The sequence below is a fragment of the Typopeltis vanoorti genome, chromosome 22 (assembly GCF_054136105.1).
Source record: "Typopeltis vanoorti isolate ZY-2024b chromosome 22, IOZ_Tvanoo_1.0, whole genome shotgun sequence".
Classification (NCBI taxonomy): domain Eukaryota; kingdom Metazoa; phylum Arthropoda; class Arachnida; order Uropygi; family Thelyphonidae; genus Typopeltis; species Typopeltis vanoorti.
This window is the reverse complement of record NC_143570.1, coordinates 73,685,432-73,703,433: the sequence shown is the minus strand read 5'-3', so window position 1 is coordinate 73,703,433 and position 18,002 is coordinate 73,685,432. Positions and strand designations below refer to the sequence as shown.

The following is an 18,002-nucleotide window of genomic DNA, read 5'->3' as shown; positions in this document are numbered from 1 at the left end:
TTGCAAACTTGTAGCAGATTTATTCAGAAGTAAAACATCGTCTGCATAAAACAATGAGCTGACATAATAACATCTCCAATTTTAATATCAGGTTTAATACCACTTTCCTTCATAATATGATCCATATAGATAATATACATTCTTGTCTAACACCAGATTTAACATTAAACCATCTTCCTGTGCTTCCTTCAATCCTAACTGCACAACTAAAATAAAGACTAAGTATTGCTTGATATAATGCCCCTATAGTGTATTGAATAGCTTCTCTCTTGGCACCTTGTCATATGCTTTTTCCAGATCGACAAAACTTAAATACAGATCTTTGTTATATTCCCATGATTTCTCGACTATTTGTCATAAAGTGAAGATCTGATCCTGACAGCCTCTATTTGGCCTAAATCCAGAATGGTCCAAAATATTTCTATTAAGTTTTAATATTCTTGATATTTCAAGTTCCTTTAAAAGATTCGTCTTATAATAATTTATGAGGAATTTACTAAACATTCAGCAAACTAGGTCAGCTATCTATTCTGTAAGCTTAGAAGTTACCTAAAAAGATGCCATGATTTGCATATTGTTATTCTGATTCAATGACAGGTAACTTATGATATTCTTAAAGCTGATCTGTTGGAAACTGTATTACATATCTGAAAACAAACCTTAGCATTGCTATGAAAAAATAAGATGGTAACAATTGAAAATTTGATGCCCATTTTGTATTGAGATCTACTTATGGAAATTCACCTGTTTTGACAAATTGGTAGTAAACATATTTGGGCATCTGTTAACTTCCTAAAGTAAGGTTAAAAAAAATGTTTCCTTGCTAAAAGACACAACCTGCTGGTTGGCTTAGGTGTTAGCTTCTTCAACCAGTAGGCTGATGGTTCAAAACCCCTGGTGAGCATGAGTGTTTGTCTTTAGGTGAGAGATGAATTTTGTTGCTCAGTGTGTGTTTCACACACTGAGACACACAACCTGCTTATTGGAAGCCTGAAAAAATTGGCTTGAAAAGTTTCATGTTTCGTTTCTAGAGTAGGGTTTCTAGACTTATATATATATATATACATAAATTAAATTAATTAAATATATTCTGGTATAAATGCCAAATATCTAAAGCTAATAACTAAATTTATTTAGCTAATTAGATTAATAAGCTGATATTTTACCTTCGTCACCATAGCATTTTCATGGGCACAAAAATATATATATCGAGTATGTGCATGTGAACAGCCTAGTAGGAAAGCAAACACAGAATGACTGTAAAAGGTGAGCTCCTACAATCTTAACTGATGCCCTCTATGATGGGCACTTGCTGAGAGTCTCAAAATGATGATCTCCCAGATTTTTGACAATGTGATGCAGATGAATTTGTTTAGTTTGAGGAATGTTGTAGTGCTGTGGAAGATTCTAGAAGTAGTCTCTCTATTTAAATCTGTTTCTGTAAAGGAGGGAGGTTTTCTTCGACTGGATTCAGGAATTCATATCCATGGCATGCTCCGCCACAGTTCCATGAAAATTCATCAAAAACCATCAAATTGCCATTCATCATTTGATGAATGGCAATTCATCAAAAAAGCAAATTGTCGAATAAAAAATGAATTGAAAAACAATTTAGGAAATGGCAATTCATTGAAAAAGCAATTTATAAAACGACAGTTCACTGCACAACTATTTGTCACAAATGCAAATGATCGAGAAAAAGGGGAAAAAAAAAAAAACAATAATTTATCAATGAATTTTTCACATTCACTGAAATTTCAAATTCATCGAAAGATGATTTTTTGAGATTTTATCATTAAAACAACACTTTATTCTTTTAAAGTATTTGGTAAGAATACCTAATGTCACCCAAGATGTAGACAACATATGTAGGTGGTCAGTGAAATGTTATAACTTTTTTCTTGTTTTTTTTCACATTATTCTGTAAGCATACCTGTTACTTCATTGTGTAGGTAGTGGTTTATCTCTAGACAAAAAAGTTCATTCTACCTAATTTTTTCATAACAATGATCAGATTGAAATCAAAACTGACAAATTTTAATATAGATCATAACTATAAAATTTCATCAAGCTAGAGTGGAATTATTAATATCATTTCCAAATTTCTTTACTAAACCTTCTAATAAAAGTGATCCTGTTGGAACAAATTGAACCACACAGACCATTTGTGCATTTTACAAATTCCAACATTTGAATGTATTCCACTGTCTTCAGCATGTCCCTTTGTAGCCCTGAATATAGTTGAACTGAAAAACACTGTACGATTTGTGTTCAATGTGTGCATGATTTGAACACAAATCATACATCTGCAATTATAACTATAGTCAATCTGGCCTTGCAGACCTAGTACTAGATATAACTCACAGGATCTTCTGGAAGAAACCACCATGCTCTGGAAGAAACCACCATGCTCCACCATAGTAAATTTATAAAGGAAAGCCTGTTTTTGAAATCTGAAGCGGAACTCAGAAATCAACCTAATTTAAACAAATATAGATGCTTAAAACTTCTCAATATTTGGGAAACAATAATCGTCAGAGGTCCTAATGTACATCCCAGGCTGCCAAAAACGTTCACAGAGTGTGCACCACCTAGACAGCACTTTAGAGTCACCCACATATTTCATTAAATATTATGCTGTCTTTATGTGTGTGTGTGTGTATGTAGTACAGGTGTTATTTATACTCCCTGAAGATGTATCAATTTGTTCATTGGAGCAAATCTTCAAAGCCCTGCTTTTTAGTGTATTAATGATCCCTAGTTTTTGCATTTTCCTGCCAACCTGGCAGAGAACACTAGCAAAACAAGTGTTCTCTGCCAGGTTGGCAGGAAAGCGACCCAGAGGAAGACCAAGATAAAGGTGGATTGATACGGTACAAAGTGCCTTAGACGATAGAAATATAAGATCTGATAATGTTGGAGTCTTGACAAGTAAAAGACTGATTTGGAGGAAAATTGTAGATAGGAAGTTAGTAATGATGTAATTTTTTCATGTAGTACTGTCATATCCTGTACACCCCTTGAGGGTACATGGCAGGAATTTGATGATGATGATGATAGTTTTTGTGTTGGGTGATAGGAGTTTATGTGTATATATTGGCCAGTATGTGTCTGTTTACAATAAACAGTGAAGGAAAGACTGAGACAAAATATTGGAAGCATTAAAATGAGTTTTTAATCCTTTAATTAGAATAAAAAGCCAAAAGGCTAGTTTTCTGGCAATTGAATAGATATTAAATGGATTAGAATCCTATATTTTTATATAGCCAGTAAGTGAAAATCTTGAGTTTCACTTACTGGCTATATAAAAATATAGGATTCTTATCCATTTAATTTTTAATCCTTTCTTAGTGCTGTCAATATGTCATTAAATTTCCAACACGATGTCTTCCCAGCACTTAAGCCAACACACGGATGATGAAATACACTGATAAATTGCTCATTTTAGAACTCAACTAAATCCTCCTCAGTGGTTATCATTCTACCAATGATTATTTTTTCTACAGTCACATTGCAAAAGAACTGTGTCCCCTGTCAGCTAACTGCTTCTGATTAATGTACTTCTGCTATATTTATCAAGTGAGTCAACTTTGTACTGTTAATGTAAATTATTATTACATCTGGTCTAATATTGCCTTCTCCTTCCAGACTGCATGGATAATAACATTTAATTCAATTTACACCTGAATATTTAAACTCTTGACCCTTGTCTGTGGAAATATTAGTGATATGGTGGGAGTAGATAGTGTTGGTTTAGTTGATGGATTAAGTGGTGGAGACGGAGAATTGTAAAGTAGGTGCCCTCCCTTGAAAAATCTCTGGACTCCTTGGAGGTGTCACCTAATAATAATATAATATAATAAAATTATATATGTTGAGCCCCATACACAAAAGGTTAGTTAATCAACCTATAGTACGTTAGTAGTGTATATGTGTAGTAAGTTGGGAAAGAGAAACTTGTTTATATTTGCTGTTTTAAGGATACTTGTGATATAAGACTGAATGATATATGCACGTAAACACAAGAAAGATATTTAATTAACCAAATATTTTGGTCTGGAAATAGCAGACCATCCTCAGTGGTATTACAAGAACGGTATTAAAAAAATACAAGCTAGAATACTAACAATAGATCATTAAAAATAGAACACGCCACATGATGTTATATCACTAAGTATGAAATTGAGACATGATTGAAAAAAAAAAAAAATTAATGAGTAATCTTGATTAGACTTTCCCAGATTTTTGATATAGATATAGAGTCATTACGATTCAGGTTTGGGACAATGGAGCAAGGCCTCCATGCTTTCCTTGAACAAATGTTCGAACCTATAACGGGATCTATGTAAGAGGCGAGTCCTGGACCAAAAGATGTTGTGGTAAGTTTCAATCCCATGTTGAGCCAATCCAGACTTTTCAGGTTTGTTGTGAAGAATGGAGGATTGATGTTCTTGGATTCTTTTTTCAAGAGAATGTCCAGTCTGTCCAAAATAGGAGAGATCACAGTTGCAAGAAATTTGATAAACTCCAGGAAGAGATAAAGTTGAGCGTTTGTCTTTAGGAGAAGGAAAATAAGAAGACAATTTGTTAATAGATGAATACGTAGTTGTTAAATCATATTTCTTTAAAATTCTTGCGATAGGTTCTGAAATACCGGAGATATAAGGAATAGGCACTCGACATATTGAAACTTTGTTGTTTTGTGGAGGATTATAAGAATTGAGAAAATGTTGAGTACTTTTTTCAGAAAAGCCATTAAGTATGAAAAGCAGTTTCATACTTAGTGATATATCATTAAGCGGCGTGTTCTATTTTTAACAATCTATTCTAGTATTCTAGCTTGTATTTTTTTAAAACTGTTCTTGTAATACCACTGAGGATGGTCTGCTATTTCCAGACCGAAATATTTGGTTAATTAAATATCTTTCTTGTGTTTACGTGCATATATCATTCTTGTTTACATTTGATTTAAAAGTCTGTATATTGTATCCCTCGGGAAACACATCAGGAGGAAGAATTTCACAATACAGCAGTAGAAGAGATGGAGGAGGAAGAAAAGAAACTTGTTCTGTGGGTTTCAAGGTGTACTGTGAAGGGATGTTGAGCAGTAGCTGCACATGTTCCAATTAACTTGGTACTGAGTGGGGGAATTATTGATGCTATTGCAGATGAACATTTGCCATGGAAATATTTATAGAATACACATAATGCATAAACTAAATATCTGTGCAAAAGTTGGAGGAATGTGATGTTTTAAGGATACTTGTGACATAAGATTGAATGATATATGCACGTAAACACAAGAAAGATATTTAATTAACCAAATATTTCGGTCGGGAAATAGCAGACCATCCTTAGTGGTATTACAAGAACAGTTTTAAAAAATACAAGCTAGAATACTAACAATAGATCGTTAAAAATAGAACATGCCACGTGATGTTATATCACTGAGTATTAAGTATAAAACGGAATATTTTGAAGTAGAGACATGATTGAAAAGAAAAAAAAAAAAAATTAATGAGTAATCTTGATTAGACTTTCCCAGATTTTTAATATAGATATACAGTCATTACGATTCAGGTTGGGATGATGGAGCAAGGCCTCCACGCTTTCCTTGAACAAACGTTCGAACCTATAACGGGATCTATGTAAGAGGCGAGGTTTGTTGTGAAGAATGGAGGATTGATGTTCTTGGATTCTTTTTTCAAGAGAACGTCCAGTCTGTCCAAAATAGGAGAGATCACAGTTGCAAGGAATTTGATAAACTCCAGGAAGAGATAAAGTTGAGCGTTTGTCTTTAGAAGAAGGAAAATAAGAAGACAATTTGTTAATAGGTGAATACGTAGTTGTTAAATCATATTTCTTTAAAATTCTTGTGATTGGTTCTGAAATACCGGAGATATAAGGAATAGGCACTCGACATATTGAAACTTTGTTGTTTTGTGGAGGATTATAAGAATTGAGAAGATGTTGAGTACTTTTTTTTAAAAAGCCATTGAGTTTCATGTGTTGTTGGATAGTAGAAAGTTCTTTCTGTAGATAATCAAAAGTAGAACAATTAGTTTTGGCTCTTCTGATGAGGCATTTTATAATTCCTGTTTTTTGACATGGATGATGGGCTGATTCTTTAAGAATATAACGACCTATGAACGTTGGTTTCCTGTATACTGTAGTTGTAAGAATATTTGAAGGTGACCGGATGAGGAGAACGTCTAAAACAGATAACTGGTTGTTTTCTTCTATTTCCATAGTAAACTTTATACGATGATGCAAGGAATTAATACTGTTTAAAAAAGGTAAAGAGTTTTTGCTGTGAGGCCAAATAGTAAAGATGTCATCTATATATCTTACCCAAAAAGATGGTCGAGGGAAAATAGATGAGAAGAGGACTTTTTCTAAATGTTCTAAATACATAAAAGTTGGCTAAAGCAGGAGAAAGAGGACTTCCCATGGCCGTTCCTTCTACTTGGCTGTAAAATTTATTTTGACATACGAAATATCCAGAATGCATTACGAAATCGAATAGTTTTATAATGTCTTGAGGAAAGATGTCAGCAAGTAATTTTAAAGTTTCCTTGAGAGGTACATTGGTATATAAAGATTCTATATCAAAGCTAACCATAAGATCTGTAGGTTGTAATGAGACATTTTTTAATTTTTCTAAGAAATCTGAGGAGTTTTTTAAAAAAGAATTAGAGCTGCCAATGTAAGATTTCAATAATTTAGCATATTTTGCTATACGGTAAGTAGGAGAATCAATACAATCTACTACTGGATGAAGAGGATAGTCAATCTTATGGATTTTTGGAAGGCCATAAAATCTAGGAGGTCTTGCAAAATGAGTTTTAAGTCTTTCAATTTCAATTCTTAAAATGAGTTTTAAGTCTTTATCTAAACTGATGACTTCATCTAAGAGAGAATTTAATTTCTTTAGTTGTCTGTTGGTTGGATTATAATCAATTTCTTGATATGTAGAGCGATCTCAAAGCAAAACAGAAAGTTTTCTTCTGTAATTTGCTGAGCCCATAACTACTGTTGCTTTTCCCTTGTCAGCTTTGGTAATAATGAGGTGATATTGAAAGCGAACATTCACAACGTTCACAGGTCGTTATATTCTTAAAGAATCAGCCCATCATCCATGTCAAAAACCAGGAATTATAAAATGCCTCATCAGAAGAGCCAAAATTAATTGTTCTACTTTTGATTATCTACAGAAAGAACTTTCTACTATCCAACAACACATGAAACTCAATGGCTTTTCTAAAAAAAGTACTCAACATCTTCTCAATTCTTATAATCCTCCACAAAACAACAAAGTTTCAATATGTCGAGTGCCTATTTCTTATATCTCCGGTATTTCAGAACCAATCGCAAGAATTTTAAAGAAATATGATTTAACAACTACATATTCACCTATTAACAAATTGTCTTCTCATTTTCCTTCTCCTAAAGACAAACGCTCAACTTTATCTCTTCCTGGAGTTTATCAAATTCCTTGTAACTGTGATCTCTCCTATTTTGGCCAGACTGGATGTTCTCTTGAAAAAAGAATCCAAGAACATCAATCCTCCATTCTTCACAACAAACCTGAAAAGTCTGGATTGGCTCAACATGGGATTGAAACTGACCACAGCATCTTTTGGTCCAGGACTCGCCTCTTACATAGATCCCGTTATAGGTTCGAACGTTTGTTCAAGGAAAGCGTGGAAGCCTTGCTCCATCGTAATGACTGTATATCTATATCAAAAATCTGGGAAAGTCTAATCAAGATTACTCATTAATTTTTTTTTTTTCTTTTCAATCATGTCTCTACTTCAAAATATTCCGTTTTATACTTAATACTTAGTGATATAACATCACGTGGCGTGTTCTATTTTTAACGATCTATTGTTAGTATTCTAGCTTGTATTTTTTAAAACTGTTCTAGTAATACCACTGAGGATGAAATATTTGGTTAATTAAATATCTTTCTTGTGTTTATGTGCATATATCATTCAGTTGGAGGAATGAGTTGGTAAAAGATGGGTTATTATTCAATCTAATTGCTCTCCTCCGTATTGAGTCAAGAATTTTGCAAGGGGCCCACTCCAAATGTGAGAGTAGTTTTGTTTTTAAGGGAGGTCTTGTACAGAATTTTGTTGATAGTATTTTGGCTGTAACCGTTTTTTAGGAAGGTATTGCTGATAACTTTTAATGCATCTTTAAGTGCTTGTTCATTGGAGCAAATGTTCAAACCCTGTTTTTTAGCGTATTAATGACTCCTAGTTTTTGTGTTGGGTGGTAGGAGTTTGTGTGTCTGTTCTGATAAACAGTGAAGGAATGACTGCCAGAAGGAAGACATGTGACGAGTGTATCTGGAAACGGAATTTGGGATTTTCACGGGATTATAACCTAGCCAAGAAACTAACGTCAACACTCAAGGAGTTGGTAGGTCATTCCCCCTCCTATATTAAAAACACACAACACTTTGTAAACATAATCAAAGATACCACACAGGAAAAAGATGATTTATTAGTCAGTTTTGATGTCTCTGCCCTCTTCACAAATGTCCCAATCAGTGACACAATCCTTCTATTACAGGACAAATTCCCTCCCGATATCACAGCACTCTTTGTGCATGTACTATGTTCTGGCTATTTTGTTGGCAAAACACATTCTACCTACAAAAAGAAGGCATAGCCATGGGCTTCACATTACCCCCCCCCCCCCCATTGCTAACTTTTACATGGAGCATTTTGAGCAATGTGCTCTAGATTCCTCTCCTTTAAAACCCAAAGTCTGGCTTAGATAAGTTGACGATGTTTTCGCTATCTGGACCCATGGCCACCAGGCATTAGACACTTTCCTCAGCCACCTAAACAAACAACACAAATGCATACAATTCACAACTGAGATTGAAAAGCAGAACACACTTCCGTTTCTAGATGCACTTGTCACATGTCTTTCTTCTGGCAGTCTTTCCTTCACTGTTTACCTGAAACCGACACATGCTTGCCAATATATACACATAAACTCCTAGCACTACCCAACACAATTGCCCTGTTAAATTAGGATATCATTTTTATTGTAACAAAACTATCTATATGAAAGAATGTTTCTCTGATGTTGTCTTAAATAAAATATAGCTTTGATATAGTTATTTAATTTTATTTAATTTATTTATTGTAATTTTATTTTATTTTCAAGAGGTCAGACCAGTAAAATAACCGTTGATCAAATCATTGTCTCTTCAGCATACTGTGTGAAATGCAATTTAGCTTGTGTCTGTATATATATATATATATACACACATGTGTGTGTGTGTGTGTGTGTGTGTACTCCAGATGATGTATACACATGTATACCGTGTTATAATTATTTATAACACGGTTGTAGAGTCCATAATTTGTGTAAAATGAAGACAAATTTGTTCTAATGTGTATGACTGTTTTTCTCTCTCTCTCTCTCTGTATAGTTAGGGAGACTGCTGAAAGCTAAGTAACAATAACTGTTAATATTTATCATCATAAGGTGTGAAGTATACATTATTTTAAACCTCTGTTAAGAACAACAAATGCATGTTAATTCACATGGGTTGACTTCATCATGCTGGAGTTTTAGACTTTTTTAAAAAAAATTTTTTTTTAAATAATTGAATACCAGTTAGTCTTTGTCTATTCTGAAATCAGCATTTTTCTTTGATTTTTCTTCTTCTTTAACATATAAAAACTTAGACATAATTTTGAATTTTAGCAGCAGAAGCTGAAAGATCTTGGTATTCAACTATCCTGCAAAAACAAAAATGGTTTCGTGGAAACTGCTTTGTCAACATTATTATACAGACATGGATTTGAATCCTTTTCTGAAAGTAGTAGTTTAAATCAGATAAATTATTAGAAATATTTTGTGATTACCAAAATATTAAAAAAACAATTTTAAAACAATAAATATTTTAATTATATAATGGAGAAAAAAGGAACTTACTAATTTATATGGGGATCAACAACTCCATAGCTAATAAGCTGAACAAGCAACACAGCCCAGTCCATTGTCATTGGATTACTGCGCTGAATCATATCAAACATTCCACCAACAAGACTTAATCTTAACTGCAGTGCTTCTTGCATGGTTTGCTTAGTCTTCATATCTTCTGGTGGATGTTTATCCTAAACATACATGTATGCATATTCATTTAAACAAAATGTGACTAAAATTAATTCTCCATGTTATAACATTACTAATTACTAGCCGTTTGGCTTTTTATTACTAATTACTATCACAAGAAATCACCTCAATCAATACATCAACCCAACTACTCTAATCTTACTTACAATGGATAAAATAGATCCCTTAATGAAAATTTGGAGTCAGAAACTCAATGTGGGAAGTTTTAACCATGAAGTAATTTGTTCTACTATTCTATTACTCTCAACCCATGAATGGGAAACCAAAAATTTGTGGAATTGTTTCTATCACCACATCTATAACGGATATCAGTCAGGAAAACCAAAGTATTCTGTTCTGTGTTAAAAAGAGATATTGGTAGCCAGAAGGATGGATGGTATATTTCCCGAACCTGCACAAAGCAATGTCGCAATCATGCAATGCAAATGTGCTATGGGAGCAGTGCACTGAGTGTCATACATGCTGAATTGGGCACCCTGGGCTGTAGGTGCTTGAAGTAATGCTTTGATTTTTTAACCAAAGGTCACATGGCAGTCTGAAAGGTACTGTAAGAATTTTCCCACCACAAAAAAAATAAAATAATAATAATTGGTCATATGGGAAAGTCTGGAAGAGATTTTATTTTGGGTTGCATATAGTTAAGGATAGATGATAATGTTGAAGTGATAGCTGGTTCATGAGCTTCGATGTAAAGATCAGAACAGATGATATTTGAAATACTCCAGTTTCAATTCTGATAGTCTTGTGCTGGATTGGATCCAGCTATCAAATTGCAACGTCTCTTGCTGAAACACATATTTGAAAACCCATAGAGCACTTATCAGATCAAGTCTTGATCTGATAAAGTGTTCAATATAAGTGGAGCAATGAACATCTGTCTACACTCCATGAGAGTGAAGCTTGAATATGAAAGATTTGTCATTATTCTGCACTTATCACACAACTGACACGTATGAATTAGTAATGACAATTTTTTGCTGAATGAGTCCTGACAATCAAGCTTCTCTATCAAACAGGATTACTATTTGCTGAAATCTTAGTTCAGGAATGAATGAATAAAAATGAATGCAAAACAGTTATATGTGGCAAAAATCTGAAGCCATTTATGAACATCCAGTTTGAAAGATAGCAATGGCATGCCGCAATTGTGTGATCCTCTTGTTACAAGAATGACAAAAGATGTTAAAGTGATCCACACAAAGTCTTGATCTGATAAGACTTTGTATGGATAAGCACAGAGTTGGAAGAAGTTGTTCTGTTATTAAGTTAATTTTGAAAACAAACAATGTGACACTTCACACAGATATCTGTAAGGCTCCCTCCTCTTGAAAGACAGATCAAGAGGGGATTGACCCCATTCACTCAGATTCAGTTATATATAAAGCTTTCCTATAAAAAGAGTGTAGTATCCTCTGAGATACTGCTCTCCTTTCATTAAAAACTTGTATAAATCTGATCCTACAGTCTGAAGGCTTAGCATATTCCATGGCCTTTCAATATGGCAAACCATCAGGCTGTGTCATATTAAAGATGTGTTAGAAGACGAGAATTAAATACAAGGGTTATTTTGGTTTAGACAGAAAATGTATTTTGCTCACGCCCGAGCATGTTTGAAAGTAATTAAGTTTCGTATGGTGGGATATCTGTGGAAGATACCCAAGCTTTGCTTTTGGGATTGCTTGCTTGCTGTACATTTTGAATTCCAATAGGGTTTGGGAAATGATGCAATTGTCTTGATGTTTGGGATAGTGCAATTGTAGTAGCTTACATTCTGTTAGGGATGATAATATATTCTGATCAGCTTGAATCTATTTTCTATCATGATACTTGTGATGGAATGCATGGCTTTCCATGTAAGAGCATGAATATTAAAGGAAAATGATCTGTCTAATATATGTTATCTTCTGCTTCCCATTTTATTTTAAACAATGGAAAGAGAGATAGCGAACAAATTTTCAGGATGACAGCAGTGAAAGTTCAGACAGTTATATAGAAGAAAGTGTTATGTTATTTCTGGTGTTAAGGAGAGAAAGGTAATTGTCCTGCACAATTACCTTTCTTGGTTTGTGCACAACCCCACGTTATGGCCATTTAAGTTTCACATTAAAAGTACAGGGGTGAGAGCAACAGCATAAAGTTATCCTGAGACATACCTGCACTGGTGGTAGATAGATGCAGCATACCATATTAAAAGATCCTACTGAGAGGTGAATGGCACTCTATGTTGGTACAAATCAGTAAGACTTGGAAAGGAGTATAGTTGCCCACAGGGACAGCAACTCTACAATGAGCAGATTCATCCCTTCTATTATCTGCAAGGATAATAGAAGTATCATCTTTATTATCCCTGCAGATAATAGAAGTATACTGCAATGTAGTCCTTATCAGGTCATGTCTCCTGCAGAGAGAAGCCCACTGGTTTATGTTTCTGCAAGAGGGCCTGATATCATCCAAGGTATGGTGAAATCTGTAAATTATCTGACAATCAAATGATCGAACCTTCAATTAACTAACCCTTAAATGGATTAGTGTCATCGACTCACTTCTAGCACTGCCATGTAATTTTATGTTCAGTTATCCAGCCCTTAATTATCCACTACTTAGATCAAACGAGCTAACTGTACTACTGCTGTTGTCAGAAAACTGAAGGATTACTGTATTTACATTTGATGGCGCCACTGGGCTTCTGATTTTGTAAGAATATCAGCCATGGATTATTTCTTTTTTTTTTTTTTTTTTTTTTATAATTTGGGGGAAAGGGGGGGTGTGACTTGTGGATGGCCACTGTTCATTTCTTCCTACTCAGGAAAAATATCCAAAAGGTCATCAAATTCTACTTTATGCAGGATATTAGGTATTTATATATTGTTCTCTAGGAGTGTAGAGGCAATCCATCTATTAGAAAAAATGGAAGTATTTCCTTTATTCTTTGAAGTGCAGGATCCATTATTTTCTTAATTAGAAAATACATCAGATTCTACTATGTTTCTAAGAGTGAGGCTATACTAACTTTTTTTTCTCTACTTCACTCAATCGAGACTACAAGTCAATCACACTACTCAGAAATAATGTAATTATGAGAAGATGGGATACACACGATGTGTTAATGTAATTTTTGGCATTTTCTTTACTCTTGCCTTCACAGTGCAAGAGGATTTCCCAGTAGCTGTTGTTTTTGGGGTATATACGAGGGTGATCTGAAAAGTTCTCTGCCTAACAATGAAAAAACGAATTTATAATTTCAAAATTATTTTTATTTTTCAAGCACCATTATCCTGTCCCTGTAGTGGTTCTCAGTAAGATCTGCAAAATACCCATCTACAGCTGCAATCACTGTTGATTCAAAGAAAAACGTTGACCAGCGAGGAAGAGTTTTAGTTTCGAGAAGAGAAAGAAGTCAGAGGGAGCCAAATCTGAGGAATAGAGTGGATGTTCCAACAATTCATAATGCAGATCCCTTAATTTTCCCATTACCAAAACACTTTTGTGGGCAGGTGCATTGTCCTGATGAAAGATAATTTTTTTTCTTCTGCAAACCGGGTCTTTTCTCACAAATTTTTTCGTCTAGTATGCTTAAAAGATCGGAATAATATTCCCCAGTTATCGTTTTACCCTTTTCAAGATAATTAATAAACAAAATGCCTTTAGCACCCCAAAACACTGATACCATGATCTTTCCTGCTGATGGAACGGACGTTATCTTGTCTTCTCTGGCACTGAACAACTGGCTTCTGTCCATTGTTATGACTGCTGATTGCATTCTGGTAGGTAATGGTGAATCCAGGTCTCATTCATAACAATAAATCGATGCACAAAATCAATTTTATTCTTGTTAAAATGATCCAATAACTGTCCAGAGATTTTCATGCGAGTGCCTTTTTGATCTGCTGTGAGCAAGCATGGAACCCATCTTGCGCAAAAGGGTTTTCATATACAATTCTTCATGCAAAATATATCCTACACGTTCTACTGAAATGCTTATAGGCTCAGCAATATCATGCACTTTGACTGGCCGGTCATCCAATACCATACCAAGCACTTGAACAATGATATTCTGGTGTTGTTACACTTTTTGGACGTCCTTCACGTGGATCATCTTCAAGGGTGGTACGTCCACGTTTAAACTAGGCAGCCCGTTTCTTAATTGTCGAAAATGAAGGAGAAGAGTGCCCATAAACTATTATGAACTTCAAATGAATTTCTTTTGGCATTAAACCTTCTTTTACAAAGCATTTTATAACCGCATGATGCTCAATTTTATCCATTTCAAGTGACACAGACAACACTTTTGCTTCAGACAGCTGCATAAAACAAACTACTTGATAGAATGACTTGAAATTTCACATGGATGCTTATGACAGATGTACCAACTTAGGAAAAAAAAAATCGTGACAACAGTGTTGCCATCTATGGTTGAGACTGAGAAATTTTCAGATCACCCTCGTATTCCTGTTTGATTCCTGCTATGGCATATTCTGCTTGTACCTATATGTCAGGTGACTGGCATGCCTCAGGAGTACACAAGATGCCATCCTTCTTAATCATATTTCATATACAAGTAGCCAAAAGGTTTCACACCTTATTATTAAAATACGCTAGATTAGAGATAGTTGCTGGAAGTTTTTCCACTTGTTTACAGTATAAATTAAAGGTACCAAGAAATTATATACTTGGTTTAATCCTTTATCCCAGTATAAGCAAACAAAGTTTATGCCGGAAGTATTTTCAAGACTAATGCAACTCATACATAAGAGATAGTGACTTAACATCACTTGTCTTAGCATCCCATAATGCAAAGCACATATCCTTGCAGACATATATAATATTATGCATTACGGGAAGGGTCACTACCCAAACCAGTTTCGACCTTTGTTGAGGTCTGACATACTCATTGTATATAATAAGGTTGAATATATACAAAGGTTGAAAGACGTATAACTGAGAGGAGACCTCTACACAGCCATTAAAGGAATGAAGAGAACCAACCAAGGATTCTGACCTAATATCCAATCCTCACCTTCTCATGATGCACCCTGTTAGGTATCTACCTGGATACTGAAAGAAAGAAGATGGGCTGGCAATTTGGGATTCAGCTGACCAAACTGCATTCTTATTGGCTGAAACCAAAATAAAAAATGATGGTACAACATGACAGAATTTCATGCTGGCAGGAGCAAAGCCCAGTTAAACAAGGTCCCTGTTCTATTCACCAGGGAACCAGGACAAACAGCAAAAAGTCAGCTACTCGAACAAATCCTGAAACACACTCCAACTCAACATCACCAGAGCTCCAGATCGATACTATCAACATATGAAGCCTAAATGGCAAAGAATTGGATAAATACCAGATCGACATAATAATGGTGACTGAAACAAAAAAGACAAACCTGGTTAGATTTTTCTAAGCAATAAATAGAGAATTTTATATTCAGGCAATGACAATCAGGTAAAAGAAGGTGTACCTATAGTATTGAACACAAAATACGAGGCTAATATTGATTGCTAATCAAGTAGAGGGATGTGGCCAAATATCAGAATGTGGAACTGGACAATGAGCCCTATTTGTGCATATGGTCTCACAGAGGGTTCTACTAAGGTAGAAGTGGAGGAATTTTTTAAGGCTTTAGAGAAAGCAACTGACACAATGAAAAATGAAAAGTTGGTCCTTGTTGGAGATCTGAATAGCAGAGTAGGAAATGATTGTCAGACACAAAAATATTTTGGGAAAATCTAGAGAAAAGAGCAAAGCTAATAATAATATAACAGCAAATACCAGTTGGATTTCTGCTCAGGACATGGACTGGTTATTACTAACACAATGTTCCAACATAAAAATGTGCACAAATTCACATGGAAGTAAGAGGTATGAAATAAGAAAAGTCTCATGGACTATGTTAATGTTGATAGTGATGTTTTCTCACCAGTGGAGGACACTAGAGGGTACAGAGGATTTGAAATTAGAAGTCATCACCATTTAGTCTTGAACAGAATAAAATTGAATTTCATATTGAAAAGAAGAACGTGTAAGAAAGTTTTAAAGCGAATAAAAGTTGAGTAGCTCTCAGATGTAGACAGTACACTAAAATACACAAACATTATTCAAGAAAAAATTAAAGAGTTTACAAACAGGACTCAAACATTGGAGATTCATTGGCAAGCCCTTAAGAAGGCATTGATTGCTTCAGGCAGAGAGGTTGTTGCAAGGATAAAAAAAATCAGAACTACAAGGTGGACACAGGAAGTTAAAGAGGCAGTGAAGGAAAAGAAAAAAGCACATCGAAAGTTCCTGGTGAATAAGTCAGCTTGTGCTCTTTGAGAATACAGAGGCAAATGCAAGAAAGCTAAACACTGTGTAAAACAAGCTAAACAAAAGTCATGGGACAAATTCGATAGGAACATAAAAAATAAATATCACTAAATTGCTAAATGAAACAAGCAGTGAAAGCAGTGATAGTACAGTGGTAAAAAACACTCAACAGGCATACAGTCAGGAATACATATCTATACTTGAAGTAGAAAAAGCTATCAAAGAAGGCTTGAAATGTGGAAAGGCAGCAGAAGTAGATGATATTTGACCAGAAATGCTGAAGTATGGTGGTATAAAAAGTCTTATAGTGGCTGCACTGCATAGTTCAGAAGGCCTGGACAGAGGGCCGAATTCCAGATGATAGGAGTAGAGCTCAAATAGTACCCACATATAAAAAGGGAAATAAAGCTGAATGTGAGAATTACAGAGGTATTTCTCCACTGAATGTTCCTGGTAAGATTTATGCAAGGGTACCTGAAAAACAGTTGAAAAGGATTGTGGAAGGGAAGCATGTTGAAGAATAAGCTGGATTCAGGCCAAATAGAGGCTGTCAGGATCAGATTTTCACTTTACAACAAATAGTTGAGAAATCATGGGAATATAAAAAAGATCTGTATTTAAGTTTTGGAGTTCTGGAAAAGACATATGACAAGGTGTCAAGAGAAAAGCTATTCAAAATGCTACAATTGTACGGTGTCAATGGAGCATTACATCAAGCACTACTTAGTCTTTATTTGAGTTGTAAGTGAGCAGTTAGAATTGAAGAACAGGAAGATGGTTTAATGTTAAACCATCTTCCTGTTCTTCAACTCTAACTGCTTGCTTATGGATCACATTATGAAGGAAAGTGGTATTAAACCTGATATCAAAATTTGAGATGTTATTCTCAGCTCTTTATTTTATGCAGATAATGTTATATTTCTAAATAAATGCAGTACAAATCTGCAAGATTCTCTAACTAAATTGAATAACTGTTGTAATAGATTTGCTATGAAGGTCAGCAAAACAAGGTAAAGACAATAAAAATATGCAGAAGTGAAAATATCAACTGCAATTTGAATGGAGAACCTATAGAACAAGTACAATATTTCAGCTACTTGGGCGCAATTTTTAGTGAAAATGGTAAATTAAATATGGAAAGAGGCAACAAAATCAATAAATCTGGTATTATAGGAAGTCAACTGAATAAATTTATATGGAATAAGAGAGAAATTAGTCAAAACGCTAAATTACCTATACAGGACAGTGTTCAAACCAATTTAAACTTATGAATCTGATAGCTGGACCAAAGACTAGAGACTGCAGACATGAGAGTCATGAGAAAGATTAGAGGCATGAACAGATGTCATCAGTGGCAATATAATATTCAAGATGAGAATATAAGGAAACAACTTAACACTGATAGCATCTAGAAATGTGTTAGCAGAGCTAATCTCAGGTGGTATGGTCACTTAAAAAGGATGGGAGAGGAAAGATTAGAAAAACAAGTGTTTTTCTAAAGATTAGAAAAACAAGTTCTTTTTCCTGCCAT

General features: G+C 34.5%; 1 protein-coding gene across 1 annotated transcript in view; it reads right to left on the bottom strand.

Annotated features, from left to right (window-relative positions):
• The window catches only part of kto (mediator complex subunit kohtalo), a 693,083-nt gene that overhangs the window by 227,216 nt on the left and 447,865 nt on the right, over positions 1-18,002 (bottom strand). The window contains exons 31-32 of the mRNA XM_090412482.1: positions 9,964-10,145; positions 660-669 (exon numbers count right to left, since the gene is read on the bottom strand). Coding sequence (XP_090268608.1) covers positions 660-669; positions 9,964-10,145 — 192 coding nt within the window. The remainder of the gene's footprint in view (positions 1-659; positions 670-9,963; positions 10,146-18,002) is intronic.